This window comes from Mustela erminea, chromosome 5 (assembly GCF_009829155.1).
Source record: "Mustela erminea isolate mMusErm1 chromosome 5, mMusErm1.Pri, whole genome shotgun sequence".
NCBI lineage: Eukaryota > Metazoa > Chordata > Mammalia > Carnivora > Mustelidae > Mustela > Mustela erminea.
Genome location: NC_045618.1, coordinates 75,176,282 through 75,191,867, shown reverse-complemented (window position 1 = coordinate 75,191,867; position 15,586 = coordinate 75,176,282). Strand labels below are relative to the sequence as shown.

The 15,586-nt window shown below is 52.0% G+C and overlaps 2 protein-coding genes and 1 long non-coding RNA gene across 4 annotated transcripts in view; 1 reads left to right on the top strand and 2 right to left on the bottom strand.

Annotated features, from left to right (window-relative positions):
• Window positions 1-5: 5 nt before the first annotated feature.
• THTPA (thiamine triphosphatase) lies at window positions 6-3,115 on the bottom strand. 2 transcript variants are annotated; one of them, XM_032343862.1, is made up of 3 exons: window positions 2,736-3,115; window positions 1,783-2,334; window positions 6-702 (listed from the first exon to the last, which is right to left on the bottom strand). In XM_032343862.1, exons 2-3 carry the CDS (start codon window positions 2,327-2,329, stop codon window positions 557-559), a joined length of 693 nt encoding a protein of 230 aa, XP_032199753.1. In that variant the 5' UTR covers window positions 2,330-2,334; window positions 2,736-3,115; the 3' UTR covers window positions 6-556. The 2 variants fall into 2 exon arrangements, with proteins under 2 accessions (XP_032199753.1, XP_032199752.1); XM_032343861.1 differs by lacking the exon at window positions 2,736-3,115 and having other exon boundaries at window positions 1,783-2,729.
• A 3,490-nt stretch (window positions 3,116-6,605) lies between these two features.
• ZFHX2 (zinc finger homeobox 2) overlaps window positions 6,606-15,586 on the top strand; it is a 28,984-nt gene continuing 20,003 nt past the window's right edge. The window contains 1 exon segment of the mRNA XM_032343858.1: window positions 6,606-9,014. The gene's annotated coding sequence lies outside the window, so the exon portion shown is untranslated.
• The window catches only part of LOC116591159, a 32,459-nt gene continuing 27,931 nt past the window's right edge, over window positions 11,059-15,586 (bottom strand). The window contains exon 3 of the long non-coding RNA XR_004285855.1: window positions 11,059-11,893. This is a non-coding gene — a long non-coding RNA (uncharacterized LOC116591159). The remainder of the gene's footprint in view (window positions 11,894-15,586) is intronic.

The window sequence follows — 15,586 nt, the reverse complement described above, 5'->3', positions numbered from 1 at the left end:
ACTCGATTCCAAGACCCCAGGATCATGACCTGAGCTGAAGGCAGATACTTAACAACTGAGCCACGCAGGTGCCCCAGAACTTCCAGATTTCTAACAGGGATTCCCACCTACTTTCCCAACCTGCTGCTCTTCCCCACACCTCAAGGCAGGGAAATCCCTGCTGCCTCCCCTCATCTCTAACTCAGCTGTAAGGCAGTTTAGGAGCCGCTGGCAGAATCAATGGCATCGACCAAGGGAGGGGGGGTGGCAAGGGATTTTCCTGTGCTTAACTACTGATCACGGCTAAGTGGAAATCCTATAAACACGAGCGGAAATCAATGGAGGCTGCTTAGCGGCCAGGGGAGAGGGGCGGCCCACAGATTGCATCTGACGGATGAGGGAGAAGAGGCAGCCAGGGAGGGCTCATGGAAGGCTAGCTGAATGTAAGGTAAAGAACAGGCGGAGTTAGAGAGAGAGGAGTCAGCTGTGGGAAGGAGGCCTGGGGAAGAGGCACAGGCTACCCAGGAAAGAACCCTGTTAGACCCAGAGTTCTCTTCCTTGTTGAAGAAGTGACAGCCTAGCCCAAGCTGCTGTCAGGAGATTTAGTCCCCTGTGGCTTCTCTCTGGCGCTGTATACTTCCAGCAGGTGCTGATAGTCCTGAGGCCGGAAGCGCTGGAGGTACACCATCACCTTAGGAGGTGCTGTCTCCTGTGCAGGCACACCTGCAGGCAAAAGGAGAACTGAGAGGAGAGAACCAGACAGCTGTAAATGCTTTGATTCCGTTCCCTGCCCTTCTAGCCAGACCTCAAAGTTGTTTCCAAGGCAGCACTGGGATTCTGAAGGCCACCCAGGAAGTTTCTGTAACCCACCAGCACACACCCTGATTGGCCTGTGCCAGTGGGGCCTACAGGGGCCACTTCGGGTAGGAGTGAAGCTGGGAAGCCAAGCATGAGCCTCTCCTCTAGCAAGGAGAAATGGTGAAGAGGTGCTCAGATGCCATGAAGACAGAGGGTGCCTCTGTATCTACTCTTTTCAGTTACTACTCCTGGTCCCCAGTCAAGATGAAAGCTCATGCAGGCAGGCTGAAGCTCATTAGGTTGATCATGAAGCACAAGGAGAGATGCACACAGAGAAACAGGGATGTGGAAAGGAGAGAAGCAGCAACAACCATGGGGTGAGATTCGCATAATATTCTAGCCTCTATGTGGTATGGAGCCACCATAAGTCAGTGTCTTATTGTTAGAGCCTGGCAGCATGCTGGGCTTATAGCAGGAAACTCAACTTAGTGTATGCTTGCTGAGAAAGCGAGAGCAGCATTCCACTGCTTGAAGGCCTCATGGAATGCACAATCCCATACTTCTATGGATGAACTGTCTACAGAAAAAGAAATCTGCCACAGCTTCTCCTGTTGTCTGTCACATAAGTACAACGTTGTTGCCTTTTTACTCAAAGCCAATGGGACAAATTAAATGAGGATCTAGGTAGCTATAAAAAGAAGAAAACAGGATTTGGGGGAAGAAAGGATGGATGGAAGGATTCAAGCAGAGGACGGATGCAAACTTGGAGCAGCCAGCGGTGTGAGAACTAAATGAGGCAAGGATTGGGGGAGATTAGAGACAAGGAAGGATCCAATCCAGGTTAGACAGCTTCTGTAAAAGCAAACGGTCCTCCAAAAAATTGCCAAGACGATCCCTGTTACAGAAATAACCCCAAGACCCTCTCCTCTGGCTGATTTTCAGTGGATACATCCAAAAGAGTGGTAGGGAAGGCAAGGAAAGGACAGAAGGGCACATCTCCCTCACCAAGCATGCTGCTGAGGCTGTGGATCTTCTCTAGGGCAGCTGGGACCTCAGCCTTCTCGTGTACCAGGGCCTCTACCTCACCCACAGCGTAGCCAAAGTCGGCTGTATCCAGGTCCACCGTGAGCGAAGGCTCCTCTTCTTCAGCTCGGGATAGCACCAGCTTCCAGGCACTACGCTTGGTCACAAAACTAGCTACTTCCTGCAGCCCCAGTGGGCCCAGCACAGCAGCCACACTTCCAGACTCCAGGACGTCAGCTCCCAGCACCTCACAGAGCTGAGCCACAATTGCGGGCTCAACTGTGAGTTCCATAAACTCAGTGTGAGGTCCTGAGACAACAGCTCCTCCAGGATATTTGAGCTCCCACCCACTACCCTCTCTCTGTCGCAGCCAATAGTCAGCCCGCATGAGGCTTAGCTCAGGGGTGTCATAGTAGCTGTCCCGGAAGGTGACCTGGTGCTCCAGGGTGCCCCCCAACTCCTGCAGCCGCTCCTCTGTGTCAGGGCCTGGAACGAACTTTCGCTCCACCTCAATCAATGGTTGGGCCATGCTACCTGCAATCAGTAAATCAATAAACATTTGCTGACCTCCCCGAGGTGCTCAACCTTGCAGGGTGACAATTCAGCAAACCACCCTCTACCTGGGAAGAATTTATGAGGCACACACTGTCACCGAGCTTTGTGTTGGGGCCATAGCTCTCTCTCCCTGCCTGAGATGGCCCTGGACTGTCTCTGATGTCTTAAGGTTCTGCAACAGTGGCAGATCTCCAGGTAATCCCTTACACCTTCGGTGATGTCCTCAATCCAAGGGGCTCCCTAGAAAACTGTAGTGGGTGTCCTCCTTTCAATACTCGCCCTCTATACCTTGCTACCCCGGGTGGCCAATGGCTCACTTCCCGCAATGACCCCACCCTTCGCCGCAGCACCGGCCAGGCCAGCGGAGCCTCAGGTCTCACCTCAAAGCCCGAGCGGCTCCCACTCGCTGGACCTGGAGATGGGCGAGGGGAGCCCACGCCAAGCCCGCGAGGAATGCCGGGAGCAGTCCCTGGTCTCGGACCTGGGGCTGGATCTCTGTGCACCTAGCCGGTCCCAGCACGAGCGGCCATATTAGGCCCGATGTGGCGATGCCGAGGACAGGCCGGGCGAGAGACCTGCTACGTGATAGGGGGTCCACGACCTCCGCGCAGGACCGGGAACGCAGAAGTACCGCCGCGCTCTGCTCCTCCTGCCCGACCCCTCCCGGCTCCCGGGGGTCTCCCGGTCTCAGGCCTCAGGCTGAGCACGACAGCCCGGGGTCCGGATGCATGATGGGAGTTGTAGTTCCAAAGGGAGATTTCGCTTCCTCGCCCCACCCGTTGCTATGGTGATAGGAAAGCTTCGGCTACAGCCCGCGGGACTCAACCTGAAGTTGAGCAGGCTGTTGATGGAAGAAGGGATGGTGCAGGCTGTTGATGGAAGAAGCTGAGCCTCAGTCCCGTCTCCAGGCCCCTCACTTCCTAGACAAATAGGCCTGAAATCCAAGCCACTAATCCAAACGCTATCCCAGAGAGATTTTATTGACTGTAATGGTGGCCCACAAAATACAAGCCAGTGACAATGGGCTGAAAGGGGGGATAACTAAGACCAGTTTACCCGGGAGTTTTAGAGGGGAAAATACGTTCTGCATTGAGTGTTTAGGGCAAGGTTGAAAACCTTCTGTCAGAGAAGGAACGAAATTTTGGATAGGAACTAAAGACATAACGGGATTTCAACAGAGACCCAGATGGAGACAGGAAAAGCATGAGCAAAGACCAAGAAGCTGGAGAGCAACTGGCCAGTGTTTAAGAAGGAGATGAGGCTAGAAATACAGTTGAAGGCCAGGTTGGAAATGGCCTTGAGTGCCAGCCTGAGGAATTTGTCACTGAGTTGCCAGGGGCCCCTGAGCAGGCTTTGTCTGGAGTGGGAGAAACTCTTACATTCGCCTAAAATACAGGAAGATGTGGGGGTGGCCCTTTGAGTGCTTTGGGAGACAAAATAGAGAAAAGGTCCTTCTTACTCTCTCTGAGGACTATGATTACCTGGAGACCGTGTGTCTGACCCTCTGGGTGAGGTGCCTTGCTGAGGAACAGTGCCTCTTTTCAACTCCTATGATGAGTGAGAAGTGCCAGGTTCTCAACATCTGTCATCTTCCCAGGATGTTTCTGGAAACAAATGACCTGTGGGATGTACTGTGGGGCAAACACATCTTGAACTTGAGATGTCTTGGATGCATCCCTCCTCCACCCCATAACAGGCACCAGTAGTCAGGGAGGGGAGGGCCCCAGCCCCTAGTTCCAATCACTGGCATACTTTTTATCCACCCTTCAAGGATTTTCAGTTTTCTTTCCTAGGGGAAAAAGCCTCTTTCTCTGAATTATAAGGTCCTCTTCCCTGAGTTATAAGGTGCTATTCAGTGGGGCAGAGGCAGCAGATTAACTGAAAGGAAAGACCAGACTCAGGAACCAGATAGACCTGGGGTTGACCTTCAGCTTTGATTTCCAGGTGTTTGGTTTTCAGACTACTACTCCAAACGCTACTCCACCTCACTAAACCTCTCAGAGCTCCCTTCTTGGTAAAAAGTGGACTGCCACAGTTATGGGTGGGGATTCAGTGATAAATGGTCACATCATAGAGACTCAAAATCTTCCTCTTCCTGTCAGCTCCAAGGTTTTTTTTTTTTTTTTCGTTTCTCTCCTTTCTTACTTTCCTTCCTTTTCTTTTCCTTTATTATTATTATTATTATTATTTTACTTTTTTAAAGATTTTTAAAATTTATTTGACAGAGACCACAAGTGGGCAGAGAGGCAGACAGAGAGAGAGAAGGAAGTAGGTTCCCTGCTGAGCCGAGAGCCCGATGCTGATGCGGAACTCAATCCCAGGACCCTGAGATCATGACCTGAGCCAAAAGCAGAGGCCTAACCCACTGAGCCACCCAGGCGCCCCTATTATTTTACTTTTAAGAGAAATAGGCTATAGCAGCTATTGTGAGCCCTGGAGTCAGACCATCGAGGTTTGAATCCTGGCACTGTTTGTTACTTATTGGCCATGTGGCTTTGGGCCACTTAATTAACTTCTCTGTGGTCTGATTTTCTCAACTGTAAAATGGGACTAGCTGTGAGGATTAAGTAAATTAATGAACACGAAAGTGCTTGGAACTGTTCTGTGTACTCAATAAATCTGTACAGCTATTATTAGACTATAAGAGAGCTTAATAACCTGAGGATGAGGCCCAGGAGCCAGAAGCTCCCTTTCCCGACCCAACTCTGGGTGGAGGAAACAGAAGCTCTTGGAGACTTCCGAGTAACTGTTGTGGAAAAGAAGGTTCTAGTACCCAACTGGAAAGGAGGGGGACTGATAAGGCAGAAGAAGGGAATGGAAAAGAAAGGTGGGCCTGAGGCGCTCTGGAAAGCTGGTAGAAGCCAATGCTTATTCTACGGGCCGCTTTTAAACAAACAACAAAACACATGCATAGTTTCTGTAGGCAGGAGGGAGAGAAAGAGAACACGAGAAGGAGTTTAAAGACGCCTGCACCTTTGCAGGCACTAGCTTGGACCCGGCGCCCCAGTGAGCAAGGTGGCCCCGCCCGCGGGCAGGCCTGCCCCCGGTCCTCGGTCCCGCGCGCGCACTCACCGTGGGCTAGCAGGCTGGTGGGAGCAGGAACGGACTACAACTCCCGGCACGCACCGCGGCGGGCGGGACGCTGCACCTGCTCAGTGGGGCCGCCCCGGGCTCCTGGGTATTGATTATTCCATTGTGTAGGACGCCTCGGCTCCAGCCAGTGAATGAGGCGGAGGAGTGAGGGCGAGGAGGAGGAGGAGGAGGAGGAGGAGGAGGGCGAGGAGGAGGAGGAGGAGGGCGAGGAGGAGGAGGCAGGGAGAGAGCGAGTGCCCAGGGTGAATCAATGGAAACCCCCTCACGAAGCCGGGAAAACACTTCAGCCGCAGCCAAATAGCATTGATTATTTTCCTTCACTTCCCTCACCGCCGTGAATTTATTTATTTATTTTTTCCATCTCCGTCCCTGACGCCCCGGAGTGAGCGCTGGAGGGAGGGAGGAGGAGGGGAAAAAAAAAAGGAATCAACACATCGGAGAAGTCCCTTCCAAGAGCCGCCCCCTCCCCTCCCCGCCTCGCGCTGCTCGGCGGCCGCGGTTCGACTCCCGTCCCTGCTTCCAGCTGAGGTGTAAGTGCATCGATTTCCGATGCTGCTGGGTTGGTTTTTTTTTCTCCTCTCCCTCTCTCTCTTCTTCCTTTCCTTGCTCTTTGGAAGCTGGAGACGGAGGGGAGAGGAGGCGCTCGGAGACTGCCGCTGGAGGGCACGGAGAGGGACGGGGAAGGGGCTGGGGGAGGGGATACGGACGGACAGACAGACCGAGAGCCTGGGGAGAAGGAGGGGGCAGGGGTGGGGGGGAGGGGGTGTGCGAGGGAGGATAGGGTGGGGGAGAAAGATGCAGGGGTGGAGGGAGAGACGGCGAAAGGAAAAGGCATCGAAGCTGGACCAGGAGCCAGCTGGACAGACGGAGGGTAACGAGAACCTAGACGGACCGCGCCGAGCTGTGCGGGGAGCGGGGGTCCCGGAGGGAAGGGGAGGCAGGGTGAGTTGCGGGCTCGGAGCTGTCAGCCCGGAGGGGGCCTGGGTCTCGGCTGCCCCCCGCCGGCTGCGGGATCGGAAACCTCGGCAGGGGGGCGGACTGGCGGATGGGCTAGCATGCTGGGGGCGAGGGTGGGTGGAAAGGGACGTGGATACTCTTAATCTTCGATCTTCGTTTTGCCTGAAGTTGAGCTTTTTTTTTTTTTTTTTGGGAAAGGTGCGAGTAGGTGAGGGGAGGCCACTGCTCCACTCAAGGTGAAGTGTGTCTCTCCTGGCCCTCCAACTCTCCACCTGCTCTGCTCTTGTGTGTCCCCCTCTCAGAGTAGCCCTGTCATTTTTGAGCACTCGACCACGCGTGGTCTCGATGTGCTTGTAGCCCCGCTGATCTGTGTCCACGAGTCCCCTGCCTCTTGATTTTGCCATTCTTCCCCCTCGTTCATTCTCTGCACCCATCCATCTCTGGGTCTGTGTGTCACTGTCTCCGCATGTGACTCTTCCTATCCGGGTGATCCTCTTCCTGTGTGTCCCTGTCACTATGTGTCACGCCTTGGCTGCCTGACTGGTGGTGTGTCTGTCTGTCTAGGACTCCATGCCCTCTCCTTCAGAGTCCTTGTGATATCCCTGGCCTTTTGAGGCTACTTTTTTCATGCTTATTAGTCATGATTGTGGCAGTCACTGGTCAGGGGCCTGGAAAGAGTCTGAAGGATGGGGCAGATGTGTCTCCTCAAAGGACTCAGGTACCCTTTCAGCACAGCCAGGACAGCATCCTCTTCCACCTTCACCCGCAAAGCTTTGGAACTTCTAGCATTGTTGACTGTCTCCTTTGCCATGTGCCTGTCTCCCCGACCAGGACCTCTGGTCTCTTGTGTGTCATTTGCCTCTCCAGAATCTTCCCACCACAAACCTCTTCCTTGCTGACTTGATTTCCTCCCTTCCCTCATTTTGCCATTGTATATTTTTTCATATTCCCAGTTTGCTTCACCCCCCCCCCGCCTTTTTTTGCAATCCTGTCTCCCATGACTTCCCTTGCTTCTTCTTTACCTTTGTTCCCATAACCTGCCTTCTGCCTACCTTTTCTCCTTGGTCACCTTAATTTCCTTTTATCCCTTATCCTCTCACCCAGAATTTTAACCTCCGCACCAGAAGGTAACAAGAGAGCAAGGGGCTGGGAGAGGTGGGGAGTATGGTGTGTGAAGGCACATAAACAGGCCAAGAAATCAATTTAATGGGCTTCCAGGGGCATATAACCCCTTCATCAGTCAGGGCCATTATGTCCATTAACTGTCAACTTTGATTTTGTAAGGGGACATTCTCTAGGACTTTGAGCTCCACCCTGCTTGGTTGCCTCTCATCCTTTAGTTCCTCTTAGGTATCAGTGGCTTTTTTTTTACTTTCTAGCTCATGTTCCTGGGCCCTTGTTATTATCATATTTGGATTCAGCATGATCTTTTACAGGCCTGTTTTCATTCATATGACAGAAGAGGCCAGGTTCATTCAGCCTAAAGAATGGGATATGTGGATAAAGAGTCAGGAGAGTTTGCCTTGTTTTAAGCGCAGCATTGTTTTCCAGCCCTCAGGCTTGAAAGGGGGTAGATAGGGGCAGAAAATGGACGATTTCAGAGGTGAATAGTGTTCCAGAAAGGAAGGAGAGGCTGGGTATAATAAATGTATGGGGTAGAGAAATGCATGACATGTGGAATGTGCAAAAGGAAAGGAAGAAAATCCATGCGGAATGGGGGCAGGGAAGGAACTGAGGGGTGATTAATGAAAAATTGGGAGAATGAAATAAAACATGAGTTTAGAGTGATACAGAAGATGGACAGAAATGATAGAGTATTCCTAAAGAGGAGGTCAACAGAAAAGGCAAAATGCAGTGAATACAATGGTAAAGTGGGGGAAGGGAGGAATTGAAGAATAAGATGAGGTGGAAAAAGAATATGGTACAAAGAAGGTAAATGGAAGGCAAATGGAGGAGTGCTGAAGCAGATCAGAGCCACACAGAGCTTGGGAGGGGGAAGAAAGGAGAGCATGAGGTATCAAAGGAAACAAATGCCTCTGGTGTGAGAGGGACACAGCGTGACCGGTGCAAAGAGAGCGCCGCAGGAGGGGTGATTCGGAAAAAGGCATAGCAGAAATGCCACCGGGTGAAGCCCCGCAAGAGAGAGATGCCAAAGGAGAGGCAGAGAGCGTGCAGAGATACTGGTGAAGAGAGAGGGAAAGAGACCTCACAAGCATCCGTTCCACTGGCCACATCCTTCACTACCCCACCAGAGGCCTTTGCTTTTCATTCCCAAGCCAGGGGGACACGAGCAAAGAGATGAAAAAGTAGAATTCCCATTTACTTTAGCTGACAGGAACTTGAATCTTTCTAGTCCCCTGAGAACCAAAGGCCTCAAGCTCTGATGTCATAAATTGCTGGTGTTGCCCTGGCAACCTGACAGGGTGCCTCCCTCCGTGATGTCAGAGCAGCTGGTGTTACCTTGAGACCCACAGAGGAACAACTTGCTGCTTTGCTGGGAGCTGGGCACTACGGAGGCCAGGGCCTGAGTCTGATCTCTAGGATCCCTGGGTCCGTAGCTTGACCTTGCCTCCCCAGAGCTGTTCTGAGCTCAGAGTGAGATCTCCTATGTGAGTCCCTGACATTCACGGGAACCTGCCGGAGCAAGAGGAAGAGACCTTGGGAGTCGGGGCTTTGAGGACCGGGTGGTAGGACTGAAAGGCAGGCAAAGAAGGAAGAAAACTGGAAATGGCAGTTTGGGAACGTGAAAGGAGAAGGGCTTTGTGAGCAGGGAGGAGAGTTGAAAATGTAAGATGACCCTAGCTCTGGGTTTAGGAGTGGAGACTGAAGCTGGAAATGCAGAAGAGAGGAGATCAGGGCTGTGTGAGTGCAACCTGAGGCAGGGATAGAGAAAAGGGCTGGGTTCTGAAATGCCATAGGGCACAGTGGACTTTGTTTGGGGTGGGGTGGGGCGACTGAGTTGAGAGAGGAAGCTGTTGGGTGAGAGAGCCAGGGTTAGTCATGATGGCCCTAGGTGCAGGTGCCTTGTCCTACTTTCCGATTGTTTCCCAGCACATAGCCCAGCATCTGCCACATAGATGATGCTTAGTTAAACGTCTGTTGACTGAATGTTGAATTAATCAGAAGAAGCCAGGGAAAGGAGTTGCCTACCTTCCTCTCAGGCCTAAGTCTCCATAAACGGGCAAGTTGGGAAAGCAGAAACTGAAGGAAAGGGCTGGAGGGGAGTTCACTGAACAGCAGTGAGATCTGAAGTGGAGAGAGGAGAGACTATCTAGGTTAGAGGCACACTTGGTGTCAGCCAAGGCAGCCACACTTGGAGGGCTGACTCTTGGGGCTGATCTGGGGAGTCTTTGGAGAGATAATGGGAAGAAAACATGAATGAACAGTCTCAGAAGCCCAAGAGGAAGATGAGGAAGAGGATAGAGAAAGGAGGTGGTTTCCAGAAAAGGTTGGGAGTTGTTTCTGAGGACAAGAGTTGGCAGATGTGAATTGGAAGTAGCATCGCCACTCTACCCCATTCCCAATCATAGAACCACAACTGAATCAGTCATAACCCTGCCCCGCCCCCCAAGTCACCAAGAGTTCATGAATCAATACCAGGCCCATCCTATACACCCTCTCCCAATCCAGGCAAACACAAGGAAGTCAGCACTGGCCAAGTGGGCCAGCAGGCAGTAGGCACAGACCTGGGTGTCAAGAACCCTGTGGGGATGGCCTTGATCCCTGACTGCCAATTGTTCAGAGTCCAGAGGCTCTAGAAAGGGATGGGGTGTGGCAAGAAATGTGGAGCTCATCACAACTCTGAGGGAAATCTGCAGAGAGGTGTCCCAGTACACAGAAGTCTTCAAGAAAGATGCACAAGTCAAGGATTATAATCTTCCTATTTCTATGGTGGAGTCATAAAGACCCTGAATGGGTTGAGGACTCGAGGAGAGAAGACCCAAGAAGGGAGCAAGCAAGCAAGTGGGGAGCCCTGGGAGGGAAGGGGAAGTCTGGCTATAATAAGAAAGGCCAGGGCAACTGGAGAAGGGGCTGGAGGCGGGTACCCTGAAAGGAGGGCAGTGGCAGCTGGATGCACTGTCAGCCACCACCATGGACTTGGGCAGCTCATATTTTGCAGCAGGCGACAGGCTGTCGACACGGCGGTCCTTTACCTCACCGTTAGAAACTCATTTCATTGATTTTTCCATCTTTCTTCTCTGCCTTCTCAGTCATCCCACCACTCACTTTCCCAGAGCCCCTTGCCTCTCTGGGGAAAGCCCAGGGGCCTGCCTGCCCACCCCTCCTCCACCCCAGGCTCTTGAGACAGGGGTGAAAGATTTGAGGGCCGTCCCTCAGCATCCTGAGGTAATCCCATTGGCTCTCAGTAGCCCCCTCCTGTAGGAAAGTAGTCCTGAGACTAGGGCCTCTGGTTGGTTGTTCTAGATGCCAAGTTCAAGGGGTGACCAGGCTAAGATCCGCCTGTTTCCCTGTCACCAAGCTATACCACTAGACTGCGTATACCTGGAGGGAGACATTTTTTTTTCTTTTTAAAAGATTTTTATTTATTTATTTGACAGAGACAGGGAGAGAAGGAACACAAGCTGGGGAAGTGGGAGAGGGAGAAGCAGGCTTCCCGCTGAGCAGGGAGCCCTATGCAATGCTGGGCTCGATCCCAGGACCCTGAGCTGAAAGCAGACAATTAACAATGGAGAGACCTTTTTTTTTTTTTTTTCCTAATTCCTGCTGAGATAGCTGGGTATCCCTCAAAATTTTTCTTTCCAAGTCAAGTGAGAGAACAGGTGCTGCCTCTCTGTGTTTGGGCAGGAATAGGGGATTACATGAAAGCGAAGCTTCCAGTCTTGGAGTCACCGCAGGGCCATCCACCCACACGGCGGCCTGTGCAATTAGGAGGACATAGTATCTAGAGCTCTTTTCTGAGAGAAGGTAAATGCATGCAGGCTCGCGTTCAGTGTAGCGTGCTGACTGACATGCAGTCAGTGGGGCAGGATGGGTGTGGGCCAGAAATTTTTACTTCAGTGTGGACATTTCCCTAGTGCCTCCTCTAGTCACAGCCAGCTACCCTCAGCCTCTCCCTTTGGGGCTCGATCCGAGGAAAGGTTAAGAGTCAATTGTTAGTCATTTGGCTTCTCAGTGAAGGAAGGCAGAGGGTGGGACCGGAGTGTTAGACTGGGTTTCCCTGAGGAACTGATGGGGATACACGCCATTTCCATCCTCATATCTTTCCATCCTTGTTTTCTCCATGATCACCCCCCCCCCCCACCTCAGTCTCAAGCCCAAGCCAAGGCCATTTATCCTCCTTTTTCTCTGGTCTCCGAGGTGGTTTTTCGGGTCTGGGATGTCTGAGTCTAGATTCTGCTGCTGCTTCTGACTCATGGGCCTCTTGCCCCCATGGCAGCTGTCTTCTTTCCTGTCCAGCCCTTTCCAAGTTCTGGACCTCTGGCATGCTTGGGCCAGAATGCCTTCTTCCATCTCCAGCTTCTTCTGGCTGCCGGATTTCCAAAATCCAGAGATAAATCCTGATGCTTCAGGGAAGAGTGAGGTTAGGAAGAGAGAAGGCCAGGGGAAGCCAAGAAGGGGGTGCAGGATGGATGGGGCAGGGAGCTGGAGAAGCGGGGACCGTTAGAGTAAGGCTGAGAGAGGGAGTCCGAGGCAAAAACCATGTGACTTCGAGCTGGAGTGAAGGCCACAATTTAAATGAAAAAGGAGGGAGGGCGGTAGGCTGTGCGGCCAGGGAAAGAAATGGAGGAGCAAAACCGGGAGTCTGACCCCCTGCCGGGAAACGATGGCAGCGTTGGAAGGGGAGGGAGGGAGAGTGGTTGGGGAGAGGCTTCAAGCCGAAAAGGCAGCCTCGGCTCGGCCTCCGTGGCAGCCCTGAGTTCAAGCCGTGCTGGCTTTGACCCTTGTGGGAGAAACTGAAGTGGCAAATTAACGACGATAATGAAGTCACTGCTCCTTGTTTGTCTTTGCTGGTTTCCCCTTGAGATTTGTCCTTTGGCCGGACGGGGCAATGTGGGGGAGGGGAGGGCCAGCTGCAGGGAAGGGCGGGGGAGGGGCGCAGAGGAGAGGACAGGCAAGCAGAGATGCGTAGGCCGAACGAGGAGGAGGGAACCCAGGCACAGCGGAGGCCGAGGGAAGGGGACGCACCAGGAGCAGGGGAGAGGCGAGGGGAGCGGAAAGCTGGGACGGAAGAGAACAATGGGGAACAGGGCAGAGAAGCCTGGAAGGAGGAGCACAAGACCAGGCGGGAGAAGGAGAGGTGGCACCGGGAAATGGCGAGCCGGAGGGAAAGAACGTGGCCGGGCTGCGGGAGCTGCAGCTGGCGGGGGCAGTGGGCGGGGCCTCATCTCCATCTCTAATGGCTGTGAAATGAGGTTAGCTCCATTAGAGGCGGCGAGAGTGTAACGGGATCACACTCATTAGGGCTGGGCCATCCCAGTAATTACCACCACCCCAAACACGCCCGCGCCAGCCGGGCCGCCGAGCACAAACAGGCACGAGGCAACACACCCGCACCGGACACCCCGCCACCCAGCGGGCAGCCCTCGGCCCCCGCCGGCAGTACCGGGGCGTCGGGGAGACCCACCCGGAGGCTCGAGAACCAGCACCTTCACTAACCTCGAAACGGTGCTGGGACCGACAGCACTACACCCAGGCCCTCGGCCACACACAGAGTCAGAAAACAGTAAACACACGCGCACACCCCAACTCAGGAAATAAGGCACGTGGATGAATAATTACCGTTTCCATTTATTGATCACAAAGTGCTGGCCTGGATAATGATCATCTCAATGGACACAACTCCATGAGGAGCCAGTCCCCATTATGTATAGGAAGAAATCGTTTTTAAGCAACTCACCCGAAGTCATTTACATAATACAGACGAACTAAAATTGGATTCCAGTTTGACCCTAAAGGCCGCGTTCTAAATCATAACCATAACCATACTGTCTGTCTTGAAGTCCATCTGCTATCATGGATGCACATGTGGAGACTTCCAGCTTTAAGAGACATTATCCCAAACGAATACACATATCCTCAACTCCGCCTTTTGACATCTAGCTCTCCCCCCACCCCAAACACAAACATACAAAAGGAATGGCTAGGGCCCCTCATTGACTACAGTGTGAATAGCGCCCCCTGGAGTTGCACAGAGCCTTGGTCCTCTTTTGGCCCATCTTCTACTAAGAAATTTAGAGTGGCCATCACCTTCCAAGCTGAAAGAGGACCTGATATGTATCCTCGGGCTTATATGCTCAAGGGAGGACGCACATAAGGGCAGAGTAACACACGCAAAACTCAAAAGACCTCGTTCAAAATACATGGCAGCCAGAGTTCAGAAGCTTATGAATTGTGCTGGGGTCAGGCTACCTGAATCCAGTCTGGGCTCTACTTCTTTTTTTTTTTTTTTTTTTTTTTAATTTTATTCATCCATTCGACAGAGAGAGATCACAAGTAGGCAGGGAGGCAGGCACAGAGAGAGAGAGAGAGGAGGAAGCAGGGTCTCCGCTGAGCAGAGAGCCTGATGTGGGACTCGATCCCAGGACCCTGAGATCATGACCTGAGCCGAAGGCAGAGGCTTAACCCACTGAGCCACCCAGGCGCCCCTGGGCTCTACTTCTTCCCAAGTGTGAGACCTTAGAAATTCCTTAACCCATCTAAGTCTGTTTCCATGTTTGTAAAATGGGAATGAATAGCTGTAGTTTTCATCAGACTGCAGGTCAGAATCAGGTGATGCAGGGCTTGGCCAGGGCTCAGCATGGTGCTGGCATACAGGAAACATTTAATGACATTATTATTAGTAGTTGTTGTTGTGACACTAGTTAAATGGAGTCGTTACCATCACAAGGGTTCACAGAGGCTCAAAGAATTAGAAGGGTTTGTTTATATACACAGTCACTTAGAATGGTATTCTTCCAAATGATTCTAAAGAATTGTGTGTAATTTCTTTCTGAGTGCAGGGAGATCAGCAGTCTTCTACAGAGGTCCCCCCTGCCAGGATCAGATTGGATCCTGAATCTGAATTCAAGGCCTTCCTGCCCTTCATATAGAAGAAGTGTTCAGAGCTGGCTTTATGGGGTTGTCTGGCCTGAGTCTCCCCTATGATATCACACAGCTCCACCCTGCTGTCCTAACAACTGAGGTGTCATTAAGGGAGATGCATGGGTGAAAGGGTCCACTCCTCTCCAGGACATCCACCCCTCCAGCAGCCCATTCAACATGCCATGCAAATGTGGATGGATGTTCAACTAGCTGTGGTTTTAGTCCACAGTTTCCTTTAGACCCCTGCCTTCTGCTCCTAGCCTACCCACCGGCAACCCCTCAGTCTTCTTCCTCTCTGCCTCACTTTCCCCCTCACACCTCATCCAGTTAGTTCCCTTAAGCATCTTGTAAGATGTAAGACACAGCCCCCTTGCTCCATCCTTCCCAGTGAGGACAGGCCACCTGCCCAATCTGATGGCAAAGCTGGGAGGTCTTAGTGAGATTCAGTAGCACATGTGCGGATCAAGATCCGGCCCCTTCCCCGAGCTTCCCTACCTCTCCCTCTTCTCTGCATTAGCTCTCTCTTTACCCCCTATGACACTCCTTCACCTGTCTGAGTATCTCATTCCCTGCCATTCTCATTTTCCATCCTGTGGACAAAACTATTGCACAAAGTAAACACTGCCAGATATTTGGGGTAGAGGGAGATGGAGAGATCTAGGAGAGATAGGATTAAAATAGAGGAATAGGTACTCCTGAGACTAATATTTCACTATATGTTACTTGCTAGATTTTAAATAAAAACTTGAAATGTGAAAAATATATAAAATGGAGGAATAGGAGTACCTCCTTTTGTTTTCTTTTTAAATAAGGTAAGATTTAGAGACAGAGAAAATGATCATTTTAATTGCAGGGAGAGTGGGGCGCCTGGGTGGCTCAGAGAGTTAGGCCTCTGCCTTCGGCTCGGGTCATGGTCTCAGGGTCTTGGGATTGAGCCCTGCATCGGGCTCTCTGCTCGGCAGGGAGCCTGTTTCTCCCTCTCTCTCTGCCTGCTTGTGATCTCTCTCTCTCTCTCTGTGTCAAATGAATAAATAAAATCTTTAAAAATTTTTTTTAAAAGTTTAAATGCAGGGAGAGGCCATATAGTTTTGATCCAAGTATTAGCTGCTTCTGCACCCTGGCCAAGTGTGGGCCCAGG

Excerpts from the sequence above, each read along its gene's own strand:
- THTPA (XM_032343861.1), bottom strand. The coding sequence starts at position 2,359 with ATGTTTATTGATTTACTGATTGCAGGTAGCATGGCCCAACCATTGATT. Across the intron at positions 703-1,782 it reads CAGCCTCAGCAGCATGCTTG|GTGTGCCTGCACAGGAGACA; the intron begins GTGAGGGAGATG and ends TTTTGCCTGCAG.